At 37.6% G+C, this 19,915-nt stretch overlaps 1 protein-coding gene across 5 annotated transcripts in view; it reads right to left on the reverse strand.

The window, feature by feature from the left end:
• The window catches only part of SYTL2 (synaptotagmin like 2), a 54,350-nt gene that overhangs the window by 2,090 nt on the left and 32,345 nt on the right, over nucleotides 1–19,915 (reverse strand). Inside the window, exons 6-20 of one of the 5 annotated variants that reach the window (XM_077174054.1) lie at nucleotides 18,875–18,947; nucleotides 18,226–18,325; nucleotides 16,312–17,193; nucleotides 13,992–15,677; nucleotides 10,362–10,463; nucleotides 9,339–9,392; nucleotides 7,733–7,780; nucleotides 6,564–6,658; nucleotides 4,959–5,078; nucleotides 3,789–3,958; nucleotides 3,084–3,186; nucleotides 2,495–2,665; nucleotides 2,071–2,149; nucleotides 1,068–1,167; nucleotides 97–302 (exon numbers count right to left, since the gene is read on the reverse strand). In XM_077174054.1, the coding sequence (XP_077030169.1) occupies nucleotides 97–302; nucleotides 1,068–1,167; nucleotides 2,071–2,149; nucleotides 2,495–2,665; nucleotides 3,084–3,186; nucleotides 3,789–3,958; nucleotides 4,959–5,078; nucleotides 6,564–6,658; nucleotides 7,733–7,780; nucleotides 9,339–9,392; nucleotides 10,362–10,463; nucleotides 13,992–15,677; nucleotides 16,312–17,193; nucleotides 18,226–18,325; nucleotides 18,875–18,947 (3,989 nt within the window). Of the gene's footprint in view, nucleotides 1–96; nucleotides 303–1,067; nucleotides 1,168–2,070; nucleotides 2,150–2,494; nucleotides 2,666–3,083; nucleotides 3,187–3,788; nucleotides 3,959–4,958; nucleotides 5,079–6,563; nucleotides 6,659–7,732; nucleotides 7,781–9,338; nucleotides 9,393–10,361; nucleotides 10,464–13,991; nucleotides 15,678–16,311; nucleotides 17,194–18,225; nucleotides 18,326–18,874; nucleotides 18,948–19,915 lie in introns of those variants that run through there. The other 4 variants (XM_077174055.1, XM_077174058.1, XM_077174056.1 and 1 more) reach the window with 4 other exon arrangements.

Here is a 19,915-nt window from a genome sequence, read left to right on the forward strand (position 1 = left end):
GAGAAAAGAAAGACTAAAAGAGAAGAAATGGAAAAGGGAAAAAAATATAAAAGACTACTGTGTAAATTAGGTATTAACGTGGTGATTGTCCAGTACCTGTTCCAAGGCCTATCCGGAGGCCTCCCAGAAAGTGGTTTGCTAGTTTGTTGTGATCCCAGACTGTGAGTTCTATGCAGGCTTCTTTCAAATCTTCTGGTCTAAAGCCATCATAGACCATGGTGTGGTTGAATACTGGGTTTGTAGTTTTTGTAACTGTCCTTGTTTTCTGGCGACTTTTTCTGCTGGTGTCTGGAAGAATGGTACTTCAGAGAGAAAAAGCACTGTCAGTTTGCACTTGCACAGCACAGCCTGCATTAAAAATACTGAAAAGGCAAAAACTTCTGATTAACTGTGTTTTGCATGGTAAAACAGGAGTGAAGATAACAGTGCTTTGCAGAGATGGAGTGAAGGGTGATACTCTCATATTTCCTTACAGGAAATACTGGCAGCAGGTATCCACCCTTGAGCCTGAGAGGATGGAAGGGCAAGTCAGGTGGGGAAGAGGCACAAGTGAGTTTATTTGCTGTGTTATCACTGATGACACTGAAACATTTTGTTGCCACCAGAGATTTCCCCAACCAGCTTGTTATTCTTGTCTCTTCATATTTTTAGTCTGTATGTGGAAAGGAAGGGGGAAGAAATCCAACTATGTATTCACACTATTACACTATTTCACGCTTCTGTCTCCTCCCAAAATTTGCTAAGCTAAACCATGTTTTGCAAAAACATGCTTTGCTTAAAGGTGAATAAAAGCCAGAACAGTTTGACTATTCCTTCCACCAAGTGATTCAGAGACAAAACCAAAGCATAGTAACGACACAGAAAGCTCTCCCAGTAAGCTTTACTTGGTGATACATGCTTAGCATCTGGAAGCTGTAAACTATGCAGGACAATTTGTACTACAATAAAGGAGAATCAGAAAGCAATTCAGTGTTCTTCTAATATGAATGTAGAAAAAGAAAATACATTGAGTGCAATGGTAGCATTATTAGGCCACCATGTTTGATGACTTTGACCACAATTCTTACCATTTAATAAAAGAGTTGAGCCTATTGCCTCTCAGAGGAGGGAGGTTATGGCATTCCTTCACCCAGATGTGCACCTCACCAGTCGATAGAGTCTTCTTTCCTGTAAAAAACCAAACAAACAAAACATCTGCTTAAGCAGATGGCTTTTAAAGGTATTTTGTCTGATGCAGCAGTTCTTGCCCATTTGCAGAGGTGATATTCACTCTGGACTTGTTATCTCACATCTTAATTCAACATTGCTCTCCGTACTCTGGAAGTTGAAACCTTCATCCCATCAAAGTACTGCAAGATCGCATCATGTCTGCCTTCCTACAATGACTTTTCTTCTCTTACAACCAAGTAAACACATGCCACTGGTCTTCTCTTCCCAAGACTCCTAGATAAGCAGATCAGCTTGTCATCAGTCTATGTGATGTTAGCATTTATTGTTTCTTGTACTTTCAAATAAACTCTTTTATGCTCTTAATGTATTTGGTTCTTACTGTCTGTCTGGATTAAAGACCTGACCTGGCTTCACTCTAAGATTGGTCCACTATCTGCTTCCAGACAAGATTAAACCAAACTGATCAGACTGCTATAAATTTCTGTTTTCTAAATACTTGCTGCTACTTCCTACACCTTGTATTGCTTGAAATTCTGTGTTGTCATTGCTTAGCAGATCAGAGCATCTGCCTGATGATTTATAATCTCTAAAATTATTGGAAAAACAGAATTTTGTTACACGTATATATTGCATTACAAATCTTAGATTATGACAATGAGGTAATTTCTTCTTTAGTAACATTAAACAACAAAAGATCTCAAAATAGTCTTTGCGGTTCTTAACTGCATTCACAATAAGAGTGACTTACTCCTCTAGGAAGAAAACAGAAAACTTTTATGGTGAAAGAAGCTGTCCGAAGTGAATAACAAACATTAAACAAGGTTTGTTTTTATTTAAATTAAAAAAAAAAAGGACAAAACCACCAAAGCCTTGACGAACCAGCAAAGTAGCAATGCTTACCTCCAATTGGATGTGGGACATACTGGAGGGCTAGTTTCATCTCCCCTCTGTTTTCTAGATTAAGAGTTATTGCTGAAGTCTGAAATGAAAAGAAAATTAAACCAAACATCTGACATTAAAATGGTGCTGCACTTGCTCCATATCCTCAGAAGGTTTACTACATATTTGGTTAACAGGCGCCTCCAGATTTGTGTTGCAGCAATATGACAATGAGAAATACCTTGAAATTCCTACTCCTTAGACTGTGAGAAAGTTTCTCCTACTGTAAAAGCTAGCTAGACTACAAGACATCTCAGAACTGTATTTCTGTTTACCAGTGTATAAGTATTTATGATTATAATCAGCACAGAACCCACAAAACCAAGCCCAAATAATGACTTGGTTTTGCACTTACACAGCAGAAAATGCAAAACAGCCAACCTACCCTTGGCTTTAGAGGAAACCAGTTGATCTGCTTACTGGATGGATCATTCCAGTCCCAAGCTCCTAAATCCAACTCCACTTCACCAAGGAAGCTATTCCTACCAAAGGTATCATTGTGCCAGACGGAGATATTGAGGCTTTGATTCTTTAGGAGCTCCTTCTCAATTTTATACTGCCAGGAAGAAGTAAGGAAAAAAAAAATAAAACAAGCTGAATTTTTACCTATGCTGTGTCAGAAAGTGATACTGTTAGAAAAAAAAGTCTGTGTTTATTCATCCATACCTGCCCACTTCTGCATTTCAGAAAGCAAAAAAATCACAATAAAACCCAGCTATTTCCTTTTTATTTCTGTCATCTTAAGGTCATACATGGCTCATGTTTGTTTACAAGAAGTATAAAACCACCAGTGTTCTTAATGCTGGATCCAGAGACAACTGCAGAGTTAATGTATCAATGGAAGCACACAGTCAGCTCTGCAGAGCAATCCCTCTCATGCTAATGACCCTTTTGAGTGCAATGTGCCCAAAACCTGAGGTTCCTCACACATCACACATACACTATATTATATCCAGTAGTAGTTTGATAAATACCCGCAGTATTTCATTATAGACTGGATTAAAAGTTTTCTTTTTGATAGATGTCTTCCGTTTGCCCAGTCTGTATTTCTCTGGAAGCAGGTAGGTCTTTACATACCTAAAATTTGGACAGAATTGTTAGAAGAATTAAAAAAACCCAAAACCTAAAAAAATCCAGACCCTTTCCATCTTCCAAAATACACAAGTATTTGCTCACAAAGTAAAAGAAATCCACTTGAGTAGACATTATGTTATTCAGCTTGTATATTTAAGAATTTCAACAGCAGTGGTGATGTATAAAACATCACTTTCTTATAATATCCTTCTCCAGGGGAAAATATGTTGAAATGTCTCCTCAGCACATGAAAATACAGAATATATCCCTTTAGCAGGCCCAAATGTCATATTTATAGGTGCTAATCCTACTGAAAACATATCAAAGTGGCATTTACCATCTGAAAAGTGGCATTTTAAAAGATAATTTAATATTCTTAAAAGTTTTAATGATCTGTGTTAATACATATACACACCAATTTATAAGGGCAGTTCTATACTCAACCAGAGTGAAAAAAAACCCCACAAAGCACATTATAGCCTCTTCATCTATTTCTTGGGTGCTTTACTCCAGCAGGTTAGAGAGACTGGAAAACCCCGGCAGATTTCATTTCCACATTAAAAGACAAAATTCCATTAGAATAGCAATGTATTCTCTGTACTTACGGGTCTGAACGCTGTCGCTTAACATCTGCCACTGCCAGGTCTTTACACTGGCAAATAAAGATGTGGAGCTCATTCAGCTGTTCCACATAATCAATGGCAAACTGAATGTTCCCCTTCACATCCACATTGCCAAAGTCTGCACTGTAGATGCTCATTAGGCTGCCACTCACCTGCAGTGTACAAGAGGAGAAATATTTTCCAGGCATTGCATTTCACCAGCTACTTCAGGATCAGAGTAGAAATTGTGCTCAGGATACAGACAGTAAAGAAATCAACTGCATGTCTTTAGATGTAACAATAAAATGTAATGGACACTATTATACAAGCTTCTCAGCAAGCAGATCAATGAAAGAAAGATATTTGGAAATCAAAGGTGTTTGGCCAGGATTCTTACCAAAAAAATTTGAATGGGTTTACTGCATTGAGATAGAAGAAATTAAATTATAGGATGCTGTAGATATGAAGATTGTCTGTGCTCAGATCCTTGAAATATTACTTCTAAATCTACTCAGCTGATCTTCCTTGCAGCAAGCAGAGCCTAAGAGCTCAGGACAACAGACCTTCTTAAAATAATAACAAAAAAATAAATAGATAGTCTATATGGCTGAATTATGTATGTAAATGTAACTAAATAAAACACTGAAAATTAAATACTAAATCCAGAGAAGAAGAAAGATGTGTGTGTATATATATATATTTTTTATCTCAACATCCTTCCCTCAAAATTCTGTTTTTCTTATTCAAAGTCCACATAAACCAATGACTTTTGGTTAGCTAGTTGACTCAACTACACACCTGATAATACCAATAATATCTCCCGCTTTACCTTTCTCCCCTTTCTCCCTTTCTAAATGTTTGTTCTATATGAATTGTTCCTCATTTTCAGATACAAATGTAAGCTCTAAGGGTAAAATCCATATCTTTGTTCAGAGCCCTGAACAAGCTGCAATATATTACTAGAAAAAAAAATTGAAATCTATTTAATTTTACTTTACTTGCTTCAGGCAATTCCATGCAAGGAATTATGTTATGTTCATAAAACAGAAGTGGAAAGAAGGAGACAGAGATGGCAAGGAAAGAAAGTTACAGTGAATAAGAAAAGAGCCAAAACAATATTGGAGAAATTAGCAAAAGCAAAGTGCCTTTAAAATAATGCTTTGGTTTACATACAGAGGATAAGGAGGCCATGCCAGAAGAGCTGCTAAGATTGGTTAGAGAGCTGGGACTCTTCTTGATTCTGCCAAAGGAATAACTGCTTTCTGATGTTGTATCTGTCTCTCTGTCATCACTCTACAAAAACATCACAGAAAGAAAGTCTGTGTACGTTCTTTATAGTCACAAGGAAAATTAAAAAACAAACAAACAAACAAACAGAATTTTAATGCAGGTTGAGACTCAGTGGAAATCTGAATTTAAATTCCCTTGTAGTGCAACATGAATAATATTTCTAGAATTAGGTCATGCATTTAAAGTTGAAAGGGAGTTTTTCTGATGAACACCCTACACGGATAATTTTTTTAAGCAGCGATGCAACTAGATTTGGGTGTTTGTTTGTTTGTCTGTTTTAAATCTCAAGTAGCAAAGAAAAATTACAAAATTAAGTTTATTGGAACAATTTAACTCAACTTCTCCGTGTCACTGTCTCATGCATAACCTATGCAATTGATAATGCTCAGTTCTTTTAGCAGTCTTTTCTGTTATATAGTAAATGCTGTCAGCTCTGTGACTCTCTCTTAAGGGCAGCTGGCCACAAGGTAACATTCAGAGAACAGCACTGGACACAGCAAATGGATTTTGCAAAGTCTTTCTTGCGGGAGGGAAGTAGGGCTTACCTTTTCCATGAGGGAATTGCAGCTTTTGTTTCCTTGGTCATTATCAGGTTATGTACTCACAACCCCATTCTTTCTCAATGCTACTTCTGCACTAAAGAATTGATCCCCTTCCCACATGTGCCTTCCTATGCAAGCTGTTATGGACAACTTCATCTTCCTGTTGTATTCCACTCGGGAACAATTTACAAGGTCTCCCCACTCCTTCAAACAGTTTTGAACTGATGTCATAGATTGTCTCATAACAGATACAAGGTTAGTAAACAACAGTTTCCACACATATTAAGAAATAGTTATTTCTATAAATAAACATTTAGCATATAAAGACCATTTCAATTTGCTTTAAAATCTGGTTATGTCTATTCTGTTAAGTAAAAGCAGACCAGAATTTTTTCTCTGTTCAGAGGTCAACGATAAGGACTGAATAATGTCCAGCCTACCTAGGGCAAAGCTTCTTGAGAGAAAATTGCTTTGGAGAGTGCTGTTTGGGACTGCACAAAATAAATCAGAGAGTGAAGTAACACTTAAGCAGTGCGAATAATCAGTTCGGTTACACAAACTCTTTGAAAGACAGAAAAATTATAAGTCCTCCTACAGGGATATATGGTGATTATTCCAGGGGGAATTGGCTTTAAACTAACTGATGATAGGTTTAGATAAGATACTAGGAAGAAATTTTTCCACTGTAAGGGTGGTGAGGCACTGGCACAGGTTGCCCATAGAAGTTGTGTAAGTGTTCAAGGCCAGGTTGGATGGAACCCTGAGCAACCTGCTCTAGTGGAAGGTGTCCCTGCCCATGACAGGGGGGTTGGAACTGGATAGTCTTTTAAGGTCCCTTCCAAACCAAACCATTCTGTGATTCCTCTGATAGAGCTCTGAAATTTTACTTGCACAGAGTTAATGGTCAGGGTACCTGAAACTATAACATTTCAGAGCTGGAGCTTACCTCTTCCTGTAAGAATGATGGTACCGACTTGCTCAGTCCTTTGAGTTTTTCAGGGTTGGAAAATGGTTTATCAGGCTGTGAAGTCACTGTGGAAACTGAAAAGCAGTAATACAAAAGGCTTCAAAAACATGTTTGTACATCAGAACAGTGAGATTCCACAACAGGACACAGTTAGGAGCAAACCACTTTGGATGAAAAACATGCACATGCACAACAGCTTGGATGCAAGGGCTTTCTCCCCCACCTCCCCCGCCAGAGGACTCAGAGAAGCTATAATAAGAAGAATAATCTACTTTGGCATTGTCTATATCAGTGACCAACAAACTTTGACAGGACCAGAAATGTTACTTGATATGAGGTAGCCTGGGTGCTACAAGCAAATCCTTATTAAAAGTGATGAGGAAATCATTGCAGATTAATGTCTAGATTTTCTTCCTAAAACAAGAGTAAGCACCCTTGTGCACTAACAATATCATCACTGACATTAGAATTATCATAATATTCTTAGTAAGAAACCAAACGTTGTTCTATTTACTCAGTCTATTTAACTGCAATAGGCAAATCTGTGTAAATCAAGCAAATTCTAGACCTGATCAACAAAGTTGCCAGTATTCCTACTTAATTATAAGATACATATCTTATCAATGATGCACTTTTTAGCACTCTCTCTCTTCCATATTTGCATACCTCTACCGCAGCTGTGCTCTTTCACTGTACAAAACCTAATTGCACAAGCTAGGCTTGCAAAAATCCAGTTTGCAGTAAGCTTGTGATCCTCAGAATTTTTCATGCTCTAGCCCCTCTTTTATTTAATAATACACAAAGATGAACTGGAAACACATTGTGAGATGCATCAATATGATGTGATAGAAAATGATTTGGCAACAAACAGCCACCTACAGGAGCACATATTTATTGCATAAAATAAAACACTGCACACAGTGGGATTGTTTGCAAGGTGAGTAAAACTTTTGCAAAGCTTTTGATGTCAAAGCTCGACCAGTGCTCAACAGATCAGTTATTGTCAGTATGCAATTAGATGCAGTACTTAGAGCAAGTATCTAGCCCAGATGTGTAACTTGTTAAATGAAAAAGTATTGTTAATGTATTAGTTCAGCTGTCAGAGGAAAAGTCTCTCCAGTATCTGCTGGAAGAATCCTATTACTCACTTTCTGCTGCATTTTCAGTCCTCTCTTGATGCTGATCAGGTTTCGGACCTGCTCAGTGCAGTATTAACAGTCATTCAGCAGCACAGTTTTGTGAGGTCATAAATAGCACCAGTATACTTTATATGTGGGATTTTTCTGGTTTTTTTGGTGGCTTTGTTTTTTGGTTTTTTTAACTTCCCCAGACCACATGAACATTGTGGGTTTTTTTCCTTCCAATAGTTAGTAGTGGTTTAGGTATTAGGCCTGTATGGGCATTAGGTCTGTTTGATTTTGGTGCATCATGGAGCCTTCTGTTTATGCAAACATAAATTCAGAACTAGGGACATGGCTCACTAGGGAATTTGCCTATGCTGGCTCAAAGGTTGCATTTGATGATCCTAAAGGTTTTCTCCAACCTAAACAATTCTATGATTCTGTTTCTGTGTTTTGCATTGCTGTTCTCCTTTGAGGATCATGACAAAATATGAGTGTAATATAAGTGTACAAGCTAAAAATTCAGTCTTTTTGCTGTTCCAAAAGGACAGTCTTTTCAAGAGAACTTGCCTTATTCTGCCTGTACAGCCATCAATTTGACTCATTTTTTCATAACTTCAATCTTATAAAATTAAAATCAAATTCCTCCTGCTCTTTTCAGGTTAGTTTCTACACATTCCCACTGAATGCCAAAACAGGCTTTCAGTAGGGGTCTCCAGTTGAAAGCAGAGTGCAGGATGGTGCTTAATTCCTGTCACTTTACTGGGTGTTCTAGGTATTCTAATATGCTATGATTATCCTATTGCTACTATAGGCCATTGGCATGCACAATGCTTTGAAGCATCTAAACCATGAAATAAAAAATACAACTGCACACAACTGTTCTCTTACAACTGCAGTGCTCCAATGCAGTAAATAAAGAATTGTGTGCTATATTCCACTATATTCAATATTATTTGATGGTTTTCAATTCTGTTTATTTTGACATGTTCTTGGAGCAGGTTTGCTTTTTATTTTTATTAGATTTGGAATTTCTAAAGGTGTATAGAAAAATTTAACTGTAAGGCATCTATAATGCACTAATGGACTGATGATATCAGTAGTAGCTGATCTAGAAGTTCAACTATTGCTTAGAATAATGCTACATTATAGGACTAAGGCAAGGATATTAAGAGAGGTTCCTTTCCAATTGAGGTATTCTGAAAGATGTCTTGCACTAGCAAAAGTCATCTTGGATTTTACAATGCAATGGATAAACAGACAAACTGAATATTTACTGAGGTCAATTTCTTTCAATTGAGCTTGTGTTCAAAGTTCCCTATGATTTCAGTAACTCATAGACTGAATGACTGAAGGCCAAAAGATTATATTGATAAGTGGCACAGTTTCTACAGATACAGGAGGACATAAATAGATTCCTTAAGAATAAACACCACAACAGAATTCTACAAAAGCTTTCCAGCCATGCTGAGGTTAACCAAATCTAAAAACACAATATTATTCTTGGTTACAAAAAAAAAAAAACCAAAACCAAAAACAAACAAACAAAAAAAACCAACAAAAAAACTTCACTAGAAAACAGAGGCCATTAAAAACAGCAATGAACTTCCATGCAGACACAAATGATATTTACCATCTTCAGCACTAAGAACTAATTCTTCCTTTGGTTTATTTATTTTTTCTTTATCTGTTCAGGAAAAATAACAGTTAGAAACTTTGTTATTCAGTATGAAATGGATGGCAGTGATAATCACAAAATTAAGAGTAATGAGGACCAAAACCACAGACAAACCAGCAGAGCCATGGGAAGGGTTAAATTCAAGAGGCTTTTTACTTGACATTCTATCTCAAGGCCTACATCCAAGCAGTGGTCAGGTCTCATGGTGACAGAGTTTCTATCAGCATGTTGTTGCAACAGTGTTAGTGCGCACCTAAAACCTAGAAACTGGTTAGAAGCAAGCAGCAGCATAAGTAGTATTAGAATAATAACATGCCAATATCTTTCAAAAATTTACATCTCCATGCTTCAGTTCACAAATTCATAAGTTCAGTCAGTGTCTTCCCCATTAGACATGAGATAAGCATGAAAACACTCAGGGGCAGGGTGAAGTGAGACAGGAATTATAATTTAAAAAAAAAAAAACAAGGAATCCAAGGAGGCTACTGAGGGAAGCTGGGAATTCATTTTAAGTATAATATTATCTCACTGTATTCTCTTAAAGCGAGGTTGATATATTTATTACTAAAATACACAGGTGAACCATTACTAAACTGAGTTTTTCATGCTTTCATTGTCTACTTATTTGACCCAAGCCATCAACCAGGAGGCAATGACAGTAGCTGCTTATTACTGGTTTGGGTAATTGCCAATACTTCCACAACTGAAAAACTATCCAGGAAACAGTTAATCACTGATCAACACAGTGCACTCCTGGAAGGTGTCTGTTTTGTAGACCAGCTTTGTTCCAAAATTAACACCAAGAACTGAAAATTAAACCATATGAGAAAAGAATCTGGTTCCAAAGTACAGCCTCCATATAGCTTATTGAGAAACAAAAACAAAGCCACAACTTGGCAGGGCTGTATGGAAGACCAGCGTGAACCCATTTAAACCCAACTGGGGGTCATGGGAGACACACACAAGCTTTGTGCTCACTTGAGGTGGCTGATGGAATGTCCTCTAGACTTTTGGAAGGCTTTTTCCTATCTGCACTCCTTTTCAAAGCCATCAAAACAGGGTTTAATTCTTCTTCAGAACCTGTTACGAGACAAAACACATGAACACTGCACACACAGGCAGGCCACTTTAAGCAAGTCAATGAAGAACCAGCCACAGGTTTCTCATGAGAATCTATTTTGACAGTTAGCAAAGACAGTGAACATTCAATGAAAATACAAGATAAATTCAAAATAAAATAAACATCTAATTTTAAGTGTCCATTTGCTCTCCCTAAACACCCCCAGTCATCAGCAGAGACAGACAAGTCTGACAAGTGATTTGATAGACAAGTGATTTGCCCTGTGTAGGTATAGGTCTATCTTTGCTGACTAATAACAGCATTTGGGGAAACTATTGCATTCAATTGGTTAGGATTAATACAGGATAAACTCAGATTGTAGCCATTTTGCAACCATCTTTTCATGAATCAGCAAAAAAGAAAATTTTAGATTTTTTACTTTGTGCAAATTTTTACTTTATGCAAATTTTTCCACAGTGAATGTAATTTTGTTCCAATGCTTGAGTAACCAAAAAAACCCAACAAAACCAAAACCACAAAAGGGCGAACACCAATTCCCCCCATGCACCCAAAAAAAACCCCAATAAGCAAACAAACCCCACAAAAAACGAGCTGTGGATGTATTTGGAACCCTGAACTTATGCAATTGTCTCCAAAAGTAGAATCAAGACAGACATAGCTCTTTCAGAAATCTGACTTTGCTTCCTCCCTACCTCACTTTCCTCCCCTTCCACCAACCAATCACAGTGTTGCTGCCTGTAATTATGGGTGAAACCAAATTACATTTGATTTTTTCCTCACTTATCTTGAGTTTTCACTGACTCTCTTTGGAAACCCACTTTCCAAACAGGCTTGGATCTAAGTTGGTAGGCCCTGGGAACTTCATATATTTCTCAGATTCTCCAGGAGAAGAAAATACTCCCAGTTTCTCAGTATGAAACTAAAAAGGTTAAATTATCTCCTCTACCTTAAGGTCTTTGATGACCATCATACACTATACATTGACTAGAACTGCCATTCAGCTAAAGAATGTGAATCCTAGTAAATGGATGTCTTCATTGATATGGACATTTTTCAGTGCAACAGGCAGCAATGCTAAATGAAATAGTACAGATTATTGGTATTTTCCTTATATCCAGATATTCCACTGATAAGCATTTATCTTCAGAGACTAGCCAGTCAAACTAAAGAATGAACCCAGTGAGCCACTGATATTTTTTTCCTCTTTTAATTCAGTATATTTGAACAGATTACTAGATTGAGTGTTATAAATGTATTAATTTGAAGGCAATGTCACATGGGATAAGAAAAGTATAAATCACAAAGACTGAATAGATTCGTACTGCTAAACTATCCTTACCAAAAAACGCTTGCTCAAATGTAGTGTCTGTTAAATGCTTCCCAATCAAACAGCTTAATTAGTTCTTCCTACCCCTCCCAAGCAAATATCCAAATTTCTCAATTAAGACTGTATCACACAGACTTTCCATTAACATATTTCAAGCTGGATACAAAAAAAAATTGTAGCCATGTTTAACTCAGCACAATGAATTGTGAAATTTAGAAATCAGATAGCTCACGAGTTGAACTTCCTGTTCCAGAGTGGGAATCAGAGTTTTGATCTGAAAACTTGGATCCCAAATTTAAGTTCTTGCCTTCCTCTTCATTGTTATCCTCATGCTGCGATATTAGGCAGAACTGAGCTTCTTCTGGCTGGGGGGAGTTGCTCTCATCTTTAAGTGGTGTACTTGTTCTTCTGAAATTCATGAGTGCTTGAAATTCTGAATTCTGCTCAGAAGCCTCCAAGAATGTGCTTTCATTCATCCCTTTTGCATTTATCTCAAATGGTTTGACTACAACCATATTGGTCTTGCCTTCCAGGGGATGAAGATCAACTGGAATCATGTTTCTCTTTCCTGTTTTATTAGTAGCTCCATCTCTTTTAAGACCAGAAGCTTCAATTTCACTTACTGTAAGATCATTAACTGAGGCTTTGGCATATTTTTCTGGAGCTCCCTCTTTGAGAACTATCTTCATTTGTGTATCATAGCTACTTAGGGAGTTGTATGGCTGTGAACTTGTCATAAATAGAGTCTCTTTTTCTAAGGGAAATGTATGATCCTCAAATTCTTCTTGCTGATATAAATCTTTGGAGATTGGACATGAAACCGCAGATGCTTCTTGAAGAAGTTTTTCTAAAGAGCGACTGAATTCACCAAATTTTGCAATATTTGAAACAGAAGTTTTTTCTATTGTTTCTTGTATTTCTTGAGGGTGATCTCTGTCTCGTTGATATGGAACATGTATACTTACACTACTCTGTATTTTAGCATGCATTTTCTTATCCATATTTTCCAGCACAGAAGCTGATGTTTCAGAGACCTCTTTGGGTGGATTCTGAAAATTAACATCAGACCCTCTACATTCAGTGTTGGACAGTGCAAATCTTTCTGTGGTCTCACCGACTCCCTGCACCAGCTCTCCATCATGCCCATAGTCTGTGCTCATAGCTTTCACCTCAGCAGTCCCCTGTACTGTGCTGTCAGCACATTTGGGCTTAGGAGAGGGTGTTTCAGAGGCCTCCTTCAGCATCCTCTCTAAAGCAGAACTCAAGCCACTGGCCTTGGATGGGGCAACAGACTTTCCTATATTCTCACTGATTTCCTGAGGTACCTCTCCACCATGCTCATAGGTTGTGCTTTTAGCTTCCACTTCCAGACTTCTCTGTGCTTTGCTGTCAGCACATTTGGGTTTAGGAGGTGGTGCTTCAGAGGCCTCCTTCAGCATCCTCTCTAAAGCAGAACTCAAGCCACTGGCCTTGGATGGGGCAACAGACCTTTCTACAGTCTCACTGATTTCCTGCAGCACTTCTCCGCCATGTTCATACATTGTCCTTTTAACTTGCACCTCAGCAGTCCCCCATGGTGTGCTGTCAGCATGTTTGGGTTTAGAAGGTGGTGCTTCAGAAGCCTCCTTCATCAACTTCTCTAGAGCAGAACTCAAGCCATTGACCTTGGATCCAGCTACAGACTTCTCTATGGGCTCATGGACCTCTTCAGGCTGACCAGTAGCTTGTTGGTGTGCTGACTGTGCACTGCAGTTAGTTTGTGATAGACTATTTGAGTCATTGTATGCTTTTATTTCCACCCTTCTGTATTCAGAAGGTTGAGATACAAGGGTTTCTTTGAGAAGGTTCTCCAAACCAGCTTGAGGCCTCTGAGAGCCCTCAAGAGTATCATCCTTGTCTGCTGCCTGATATTGTAAATACAAAGGTTCAAATTCCCTAAACAGTTTTCTGAGACTTTTTCTGTTCTCATGCTTATCTGTTGATGACACATTCACTTGTCCTGTACTTTTGCCTATTTCTGCTCCTTGATCAATAGGAGAAATATCATGACTGTTGTCCCCTGTTCTCTCAAAAACGTTGCACTGATTTGACTGAAAAAGTGCCCCTTTTAAAAGGTTTTCTTTGAGATTTAAGCTACATGACATCTCAGAGGCTTCCTTTTCTAGCTTCTTTAGACATGATTTAAATACAGCAAGCTCACCTTTAGGTAGAACAACTTTATCCACAGTCTCTGCAACTTCCTCTTTATCCAAAGGAGTAGTCTTGTCTTCCCCTTTTTCTATAGGTAAATATAGTTTATCACCTACTACTGAGTCCTTTAAAGCATCTTTATCACCAGGTGTCTGGAGCTGCAAGGATACATTATGATCTTTTGATGAAACCAGGCTTTTTTCTGTACATTCTCTAACTTCTTGCTCTGGAAGACCCATCTTTTCCTGGGATTTTGAGATAACTGGTTGTCTGTCCAGCTGGAGAGAGTCTATATTTCTTGTGTGTGCCACATTCAGACCTTTTAGAATAGGAGATCCTAGAGACTTTTTGCATACCACTGAATCTAGTTTCTGTGGTTTTTCTCTCTCAGATGTTTGGGTTTGTTGTTGAATTAACCCTTGCTTGCTCACATCATCTCTGCCTTTTTTATCTTCATTTGATTTTCTTTCACAGGTTATTGATCTAGTATTATTTGGCAAAGAATCATCTTCCCTGTCAATGCTACTCTGGAATTTAACTCCAGTATCCCAGAAGTTTCTCAGACTCTGGAAGTGTGAAGGATCTAAAATTTGATTCTTGGACTTTTCATTCATCTTTTCTTTTAAAGACAAAACCTGGAAGCTGGGCTTCTGTTGGGAAGAGGCAACTTTCCATTTAAGAGTTTCCTTCTCATCTTCATCTTTGCTTTTTGAGGAAGCTGAAGTAACACCAGCTCTGGGATGCAAGTTACTGGCTTTTGAGAGTTCATCAGATTGAAGCATCCCTTCTGGCTTTCCAAATGCATGGCCTGGTCCTGATTCAAAAGAATGGTAACTTCTGTTTCTTGAAGCCTGGCTTGCACAACTTAGTTCAGGACTTCTTGATGTATTCTTGCTCTGATCATGCAATGCCTTAGGTAGATACACTGCAGATCGTTTTAGTTGGTCACTTTCTCTGAGACTTGTAAAAGCATGGCCACTTGACACGTCAGCATTGATACTAACTTCTTTCTCTCCATGACTAGGGATAGTTTTATCCCTTTCCCAGAATGCTCTGATCTCCCTTATTCTTCTTTTTTCTTGCATTGCCTTCTCCGATTCACATTTCTGAGCTGGCAGCTTGTGCCCTTGATGGTCCAAGAGATTTGATTTTTTATTTTGTTGTTTGATTTCTTGATCATGTTCTTTTTCTTCAACTCTTGTACAATCAAATTCAGTCAGCAATTTATCATTTTGCTTCTCATTTGCTTCCCCTGTCTTAGGCTTCACCCTCTCCTTTATCAGCTGTATGTTTTCTGAAGTAAAGGATGTAGATGCAATTCTGCTCTGTTGTTTAATCTTTCCAAATGGTTTCTCTTCTGTATCTTCTGTTTTTCTATGCATGCCAGGCCCACTGTGCTCTGTAGGAAGAACTGCTGTTCTGATTGACACATTCACTTCCCCTCTGGGCTCCCTGCCTTGAGACTTCATTGATACAACTTCCTCGTCTTCAGTACTAGAACTTCTTTTAAACCAGTCTAAAACTTTTGACACAGATTCATCATCCACTTTCATGAGTTCATCAGCATGCTTGCCAGGCTTGAAAATGGTTTTAGCATCTCTCTCCTCAACAAGATCAGGCTTACCTTGTTGAAGACTTGCAGAATTGGTATTGGATGTCTCACGTGCTTCTGTTTCAGCTGCAAGTTGATGTCCATCTACAATGTAAACAAACTTATCAGAGTTATGAATCAGATACATGACTAAAAATCTTTGGTCTACCTAGAAAATTATCATTTTTTTTATAATTGTTAGTGGAGAAAAGAGTTCTCTGTCCCTGTGATTTTGGAAAGAACCATACCATGGGCAATGGAGTGAAGAAAATTTCTGCTCTGAGACATCCTACTGGAATCATTGCTTTTGAGGGTACAAGCCAAGAAGATGAGTTAAACCCATTCTTAAAGGAAATGCTTTCATTGAAGGAAGGCTGCGTGTGACCCACACACAGAGGATGACAATCCAGCATATTTGTGTTTAGTCCCATAGTCCCGAAATCACATCTGAATCCCTAAGTCACATCTGAATTATTCCCAAGGACAACTGACAGCACTACACTAAAATACCATCCACAACAGAGGTGCCTATACTGGCTCTGATACGATGACCAGTAGGAGATCATAAAAGTATATAAAAAACATTGATTATTTAATTCTGCAGTAGCACATTCTTGCAGTAGCACTTTCCTACTACTACTGTTTCCTAGTTGTTAATTGTTAGCTACAAGTGATCCACATTAATGAATATGTGTTATATCCTATCTCATTCCATTCTTCACTTCTACTAGACTCTTACCAGTAAAGTTTTTGTGTGACTCTGATTCATGGCTCAAGATCTGGTTGGATTTTTTTTCATGTGTCTTATCAACACTCCTCTCATTATTGCTGTTTGACAGGATATTGCTGGAGGTCTTCTGTGGAGTTTCAAGTTTCTTGGGAGTAACTGTATCTGTCTGGAAGCTTTCATTAACTGGGAAGTCTGATCTGTTACTGTCACAAGGGCTGGATGCAGATGTGTCTTCTTGTAAACCATCTATTGTTTTAATTTTTAAAGCTGATGAATAGGTTCCCAAAGGCTTTGCAGCAGGAATTTGCTTATCCCCAAGTGAATCTGATTGAATGGCATAATTTTCACTATTCTTTTTTTTGTCATATTTTAAGATTTCATGCTCTCTTTTTTCTTTACCATGGTGTAGCTGTGGGCTTTGCAGAGGTTTTCCTTTACCTGAGCTAGATGAAAACCTCACTTGTTTCAGTTTTTCCAGTGAATTTTGTGCAGAGTTTTCTGCTTCTTCTGTAAGAGAATTCTTCTCACCCTCCCCTTCAAAAATAGTTGCAGTAGCAAAACCATTCTTTTTCTGAACATCTAAGGTCTGACTGACCCGAACTTCTGAGTCAGTGGAACTTGAGCTTGAGCTGCGCTTCAGAATGCCCCTGGGTGGGGCACCAATGCCATTTACCCCCTCACTCTGCTTGGCTGGTTTGGGAACAAGGTCTTCTCTTTGAGATACAGAATCTGCTGCTTTGGGAATTAGTTTCCTAGCTTTTGGGACAGGACGCTTAACTACTTCCTTCTGTGGTTCATCAGTAAGTTCTACAGAAGCCTTCTCAGGTTTATCTGTTTCATCTTTTTGTAAGTTTGATTTAGGTGGGCTGTCTTCTGAGAGTGACCAAATTTCTGTAAGACATAGAAGAGCTCATGAGTCTATGTGACATTTGTCAGTATAAACAGAAAAATATTACAGTGCAGATCTGAAATGCAGAGATTGTACTGGTTTATTAAAAAAAAAAACTGCAGCAAAAACACAGTCAGTAATTTTACACAGGTGTTGATTTCATTTTTATGTAATAGAAACTTTTAGCAAATTAAAAGCTTGCAGTTATTTCTTATTTTACAAACACTAACTATTTGATTATGCCAAATAGAGCACACCAAGTTTTTTATCAGCATTATTCCTGCAAGGGACAAAGTTTGCAGGGAAGGGCAGCTTTTGAATACACATACACCTCTTCAGTGTCAGAATGTAAACAGCAACCTACAAAAATGGAAACTGGCTATTTCCACAGTCATGTGGAACAAGGCAAATGCAGAAATAATCTCCTGGCAGGGAGATGAAAGGTTTTGTATTCCTACTATGCAAATCTTTCCTTTTCCTGTTAGCATGCTTTACAACAGAGACAGGAGAGTAATAGCCATATATGACTCTAAATTACAACTTCAAATGCCTGTACTGTGATACATAATCACTCATCAACTTGCTTGCAGAAAATACTGCTGGAAAGGGAGGATAATAAACAGGACTAAGGAAGCAAAGGAGAAAAGTACGGACCAAAGAGAGCTAGGTTGCTTCAGTCAAGCCAATTAGCAGCAATGATTGAAAGGTCATAAAGACAGTTATGCCAAATTCAAGGAAATTTCACTGTCCTCTTGTCAATTCAGGACAAGCAGCCCTCCCAGATGGAGTGCTTAGTACTGACTAAAACTATGAGTGAAAGAAAGGAAGCAAAATCCATTTACTCATGTCTACAGCCATTTCCTGAGTATATTCATATGCTTTAGATGAGGTTTGAAATAAGCTAGTTGAAAACTCTCTATACTTAAAGACAAAAAAGGTTTTGATCTCTTACAGAAAGAAGAAATGGAAGTAAAAATAATTTCCATATAAACCTACAGGAAATTCACAGTCATCTGCAAAGCAAGTTCATTTACCCTTCTTTGATAGCTGAGGTACAATGACTGGTCTGTCTTCTGATTCCACATTGTTCAAGTTATCATCAGATACAGTGGAATTAAAGGGATTTCTCCTTTGCTAAAAAAGGAACAAACATTACTATTGCAGTCAAATTCTTACATCACAAAATAGACACAAGTGCAGTGATTTTTCTCTTCCCCACAAACCCATCAGTAAGGAGTCTGAAGGCATACCTCTTAAATTGGATACATGACAAAAAAACCCAAACAATATGAACAGGAAATGATCAGAAGTGCCAGTGACACCCTCATCTTGTTCTTCTGAACTCACCAACAACAGAGATAAGCCACCACTTAAAGACACTTAAAAATTCCAAGTTTTTGCAAGATAAATAATTTTATCTCTAACTCTGTGATATTAGAATAGAGCAGGCCAATTGCTTTCAGTAGTTGAACAGATTGGAAATAATGTTAAGAAAAAGCAGCCACCAATTAGAGGTGTAGCAGCACTTTAGTGCTGAACCTTTAGTGGCTTTCATTACCTCCCTCTAAAACAAAAAAAAAACAACCCTCATTTTTTTACAAATTATTATCTTTCCTCCTCAAAGCTTTACTTATGTTTCCCACTGAAGCAAGTAACTTCTACCATATTCAGTATCAGTCATACCCTTACTGATGAGACTGATGCCTTCACAGGTATTTCCTCTGGCTTGTTTAACACAGGGGTTACTTCTTTAAAACTGTAAAGGAAAATTATGTAACAACTTCAGCAAACAGGACATTACTTTAAGCCTTTTTGAAAAAACAATACAAAGATTCACTTATACATACACAAACATAAACACAAACTTGGCACTGGAGTTTTTCTATTTAGCCTGTTTTCATTCCTATAGGAAAGGGGATACTCTTGCTGCTTTGTTTCCTTGCAAAAAATGTATTTACTTGTTAAAGAATTCAATACAAGTTCTACTTGGTGTGACAGAAACCATATTTTTGATACATTTTAAATGTCTGAATAAGCTTTATAAAAATAAACATAAATATAAACCTATATTTTATATTTACAGTAAATACTGTATAAATACAGTAAATATCACTACTCTCCAATATCAGCGTTGCCATCTTTATCCTTGTCCTACATTTGTACTTCTAGGACTGAAACCAAACTGGAGGAAAGTGTCAAAATCTGACTGAAAAATAGAGTTTTGCAAAATGTCAAAGTCAGAAAAAACAGGAATCCTATCACCACTATAGTAAAGATGTGACATCTCACAGATAGCAACACATCCCCTCAGAGGTACAGTTTATAAGCTATTCTTTCAATTGAGATGTATACATGTTTTTGATTGATTGCATAAGTGAAGTAAGTTATTGCTTGTGATAATAAGTATAGCTCAGATATGGAGAAATTAAAATAGCTAGAAGAGACAGCTCCTGTATTATCTCTAGAAATATTTAATCTACTTGCAGAATGATGCAAGGTTTTTTTCCCAATCTGATTTTTACTATTTTAGTTTACCTAAGCATCTCAGATATGAAAAAGTATTTGGTTTTTGAAGATGGAAGTTAGACATGGATTTCAATAGTCTTCATAGAACAACCATATTGAGTACCCTGATTTTATATGGAAAAAAATGACATTAACCAAGATACACACTTATGATTTTGGGGTGAGGAAACAATATGAAGCAGAAAAGATTTCTATTTC

Source organism: Agelaius phoeniceus, chromosome 2, assembly GCF_051311805.1.
Source record: "Agelaius phoeniceus isolate bAgePho1 chromosome 2, bAgePho1.hap1, whole genome shotgun sequence".
Classification (NCBI taxonomy): Eukaryota; Metazoa; Chordata; class Aves; order Passeriformes; family Icteridae; genus Agelaius; species Agelaius phoeniceus.